We start from the raw sequence: 5,272 nt of genomic DNA on the forward strand, positions 1-5,272 counted from the left end.
TAATTGAATGACTGAAAATGGATAAACACCTGTGTTATCAGTGTCCTAGAAGGAGAAGATAATTGAAAAAGGACAGAAAGAACATTTGAGGGATTAATGATTGAAAACTTCCCAATCCTTATGAAAGATATTAATATGAATACCCAAGGACAATGCATCCCAACTGAAATAAATCCAAATAGACCTACTCTGAGACAACTACTATTGAGAATGACAAATATCAAAGATAAAGAGAGGATTCTGAAAGCTGCAAGAGAGAAGCAAATGGTCACATGTAAGGGAAACTTTAAAACATATTACATATCTACAGTGGTAAAAACAGCATGGCACTGGCATAAAGACAGACATCCTGAAAAATGGAACCAAAAGGGGAACTCAAAAATAGACCCTCACATCTATAGTCAAGTGATTTTTGACAAGACAGTCAAGCCCTCTGAGTAGGGGCACAACAGTTTATTCAACAAATGATGCTGGGAGAATTGGATACACAAAAGAAAGAAGACCCCTATCTCACACATTATGTGATAATTAACTCAAAATAGATCAAGGGTCTAAATATAAAAGTAACAACCATAAAACTCCTAGAAGAAAATATAGGAAAACATCTTCAAGATCTTGTGGTAGGCAATAGTTTCTTAAAGCTTAAGCTCAAAGGGTGAAAAACAAAAGAAAAAAAAAATGAATGGGGCCTCCTCAAAATTAAACACTTTTGCATCTCGAAGGACTTGTCAAAAAAGGGTAAAAAGGCAGCCAACTCCATGAAAGAAAAAATTTAGCAATTACATATCTGGTAAGGGTTTAATATCCATGATATGCAAAGAGTTAAAAAAAAAAACAAAAAAAAACAACCAACAACACCTCAACATAAGAAGACAAAATACCTGCTTAAAAAATTGGCAAAAGACTTGAATAGACAATTGTCCAAAAAAGAAATATAAATCGCTAAGAAACACTTGAAAAAATGTTCAACCCTCACAAGTAGTTAGGGAAATACAAATCAAAACTACACTGAGCTATTATTTCACACCTATTAGATGGTTGCTATTAAAAAGTCAGAAAAACATAAATGTTGGAGAGGATGTGGAGACATAGGATTGCTTATTCACTGTTGGTGGGAATGTAGAATGATACAGTCACAATGGAGGACTGTTTGGCAGTGCCTAAGGAATTGAATATAGACTTCCCATGTGACCCAGAAATACCAATGCTAGGTAGATACCGAGAAGAACTGAGAGCAGAGACACAAACTGACATCTGCAAGCCAATGTTCATAGCTGTATTATTCATGATTGCCAAAAGATGGAAACAACCCAGGTGTCCATCAACTGAAGAATGGATAAACAAATTGTGGTGTGTACATACAATAGAATATTATGGAGCTATAAGAAGAAACGAAGTCAAGAAGTATATGACAACATGGATGAACCCTGAGGACGTTATGTTGAGTGAAGCAAGCCAGACAAATAAAAAAGGAAAAATATTGTATGATTGTTCTGTTATGAAATAAATACCCTGTATAAACTCAAGGAGCTAAAAATTAGAATATAGGTCATCAGAAAATGGAAGATTGGTAGAGAATGAAAAGCTTAGGGTTAATCTGTGCAGAATTGGTAAAATGGCTATTTGTAAGTCTCTGGAAATTCATAAAAATGGTTAAAGCTTATCATGGTGTTTGTAACTAGCAGTGCCATTGTATGGTTATGACATCGGTTGAAGAGGAAAGTCTAAGGCTATGCATGCTATTAGAAGGAAAGCTAAACATTGTAACATGGGACTGTATAAGATAGTAAAACCCCATGTATAACATGAATATGGGTGATATTGCATATATAAGACTCTTTTCACAAAATATAAATACAAATATACTAGAAAGATGGCAAAAGAATAGCAGCTCTGTAAGACAGGCAAGGCACAGAGAGATTTAAGGTGATCAGTTTTGTTTGTTTGTTTCTTGTTTATTATTATTGGAGTAATGAAAGTGCTCTGAGAGTGATTGGGGTGATAAATGTATAAACATGGTTACATCATATAGCATTGATTGCGCTCTTTGGATGAATTTATGCTTTTTAATATGTATCAATAAAATAGAAAAAAATTGTATTTACTTAGAATATAAATTCAAAAACCAAAAGTAAAAAAACTGCTTATCAAAGACATCTCTCATTGCAAACAATTCAAAGAGTAATTACAATAAATATAGATTCTGGACAATATAGAATTCAAATAAATATTAAATCATAATAAAATCATTTACAAAATAATATACTAAATCAAATTTTCACTTAAGAATGTAAAGAAAAATAATGCAGTTTTAATTATGTGAACAATTTAATTCACAATGATGAACCAATGAAAAGTTCATTAATAGGTTTAAAACAGACGTTGAACTTTATTATAATCAAATACTTGGAAAATGGGGGAAATGTTTTCTTATATAAATTCTGAATAATAAAATTAAAACCTCAATCCCAGGTTATGTAGAGGAATTTTTTAAAGGAAGTTTTAGCAACCTACCTGATGAAAATTTATGAGATGTCACAAAAATAGGTTTAATTAAGAATTCATAGTTTTTCAACTTTTCCCTATGAAAAATTTTAAGACAAATAAGTCAAACCTTTAATTTGAGAATTTATTTTTTAAATAACATAATGTAACAAGCTTGTAGAAATCTTCAGAAAAGAATTGATAGTTTTAAATCACACTGAATTAAAAGAAAGAAATAATAATTACTGAAACTTGTCCACATATCACAGAATGGTAAGGTTTTCAGAAGGTTAGTAGTTAGCCAAAACAGATAGTATTGTATGGAGATTTTTAATCTGATGCATTTATAAAACTTCACGTAATAAAACTTTGCAAGGTGATGCTGATCTCACCCATGTACCAAGAAAGCATTTATCTCTTAATTCTAAATAACAAAGTAATTACCAAGTATTATGCTGGTAAGAATAGAGTGAAAACTGTAAAAGTGAAAATTTTGAAAGATATATGTAATATAAGCATACTTATACATAAGTATTAGTCTAGAAGTCCATGAAAACACTATAAAATGATTAAAATATTTTTATTTTCTTTAATATTTTAAAACATTTTTCAAAAAATCTTTGGTGTTTGTGTATACTTTTTTCTGTAAATGAATTTTATCACAATGTATTACTTTGATCGAATACCAACTTAACGTGCTCTTTTCCCTGTTTAACTGCTTATCAGTAAGATTTAACAAAAGAATTTATGAATCACCAGTGAATATATTCAAAACAAAATGCATCCTTTATTCAAAATTTTGTAAAAAATGTAATTATTCTGATGATAATGGCTATGATTTATCAGTATTTCATTAAATTTATCTTTACAGTAGCTCTATGGACATAAATTATTCTCTTTCTTATATAGTTAAGGAAACTGAGAAAACTTTTAGTGACTTATGAAGGGAAAGTCTTCTAACAAGCTGGCAGATCTAGACTCTAAACTCTGGAATATCCATTCCAAAACACACAAGATTTAGCACTGTGCTACATTTCTTCTTTCTGAATGTTTTCTCCATAATAAAATTATTTTAATTTGGTACATGGGTGGGGATTGCTAAGATAGATGTTGAAAGTTGACATCACCTTTTTCATGTCTGTGAAATACAAATATTTAGACCACTGCTATAAGACATATTTCATGGATTCCATTTATTGTGCAGATTTCTAAAAGCATATCCTTGGAAATATTCCAGATCATGCTGGGGAAATAGAGAATGGCTCCATAGAAGCACAAATTAATAAAAGAGTGCTGTTATTTTTAGGAAGAGCCCATTTAAATAACCAGTAGGAAAGAAAGAAAAGGTCACATTGAAAGTTCAGCCTCACTGTCATTTCAATTGCCTGGAAACTTTTCTCTTCTTCATAACTCTAATAAGAGCATTTTTTACTTCCTTGTTCCTAAGACTATAAATGAGTGGATTCAGCATGGGGACCACCATAGTGTAAAATACAGAGGCCACTTGATCCTTTCCTAAGGAGTAGGATTTCTTTGGTTTTAAATAAGTAAAAATCGTAGTGCCATAAAAAATGGTAACTCCCAGGAGGTGGGAAGCACAAGTAGAGAAGGCTTTGCATTTTCCTGAAGTGGATTTAATTTTCAGGATTGTAAGCAAAATGGACCCATATGACACAGAAATTGTGATAAGAGAGAGTAAGATGGTGGAGCCTGCAAGAATGAATATCATGATTTCGATGTCACTAGTGTCAGTGCAAGACAGGGCTAAGATTGGGGTTGTGTCACAAAAAAAGTGATGAATTATGTTAGACTTGCAGAATTGCAAATTGCTCATGAAAAGCACATTGACCAACGAGTCAGTAAATCCTATCATGTAGGACCAAGAGATGAGGGTGCAGCAAAGTCTTTTGGACATAACAACCTGGTAGTGCAGAGGATTGCAAATAGCTACATAACGGTCATAAGCCATTGAAGAGAGAAGGAAACACTCAGTGGCACTGAAAAAGACAAAAAAATACAACTGGGAGAAGCAACCAGTGAATGAAATATACTTGGTAGAAATCAGCAAATTTTCTAAGGTTTTAGGTGTGATGACCGTTGAGTAACAGAGGTCAAGGAATGACAGGTGGCTGAGGAAGAAATACATGGCAGTATGAAGCTGGCGATCCAGGTGAATTATCATTATCATCCCTGCATTCCCCAGCACAGTAATCAGGTATATCAGGAGAAACAGCATAAGGAGGGCCCGCTGGATCTCTTCAGAGTCTGTCAATCCCATAAGGATGAAGTCAGGCATGGTTGTATAATTCCTACTCCCCATACTGTTTAAGTGTTGTAAACTGTTGAGAAATCAAAGGTGGTACTTGGCATGAATGGCTTACACATTTTTTTTTGTTGTTCATGTGAATGAACCTGCATTTTTAAAAAATTCATGTAGTACTCCTATAAATGCACAATGAAGAGAAGTTTGCAAAATATTACGAAGCAAATCTTACGTTGACTCACAAATATAAATTAAGTATAAAATATCAATTTGGATATTATATAACAGGGACTCATATATATAGGCTAATTAGAATGAACCTAGACTGTTACAAATACTTCTCTTTATTAACACATTTATCCAGGTGGAAATATTCCATAGGTATTTCTATATACCCGCTTTTTTAGTGGAGTAAAGGGGTCAGAAACTTAAGTAACATATCCAGAGTCATAAGGTGTGGCTCTTTGATTATACAAAGATTGATTAAATCCAGAAAGCATACAAATCACAATATATTGCTCTAAA

General features: G+C 32.5%; 1 protein-coding gene across 1 annotated transcript; it reads right to left on the minus strand.

The window, feature by feature from the left end:
- Window positions 1–3,856: 3,856 nt before the first annotated feature.
- LOC101435378 (olfactory receptor 8H1-like) lies at window positions 3,857–4,804 on the minus strand. The gene has a single exon (XM_004483922.2). It carries the CDS (start codon window positions 4,802–4,804, stop codon window positions 3,857–3,859), a length of 948 nt encoding a protein of 315 aa, XP_004483979.2.
- Between the last annotated feature and the right edge of the window lie 468 nt (window positions 4,805–5,272).

Source organism: Dasypus novemcinctus, chromosome 10 (assembly GCF_030445035.2).
Source record: "Dasypus novemcinctus isolate mDasNov1 chromosome 10, mDasNov1.1.hap2, whole genome shotgun sequence".
Taxonomy (NCBI): Eukaryota; Metazoa; Chordata; class Mammalia; order Cingulata; family Dasypodidae; genus Dasypus; species Dasypus novemcinctus.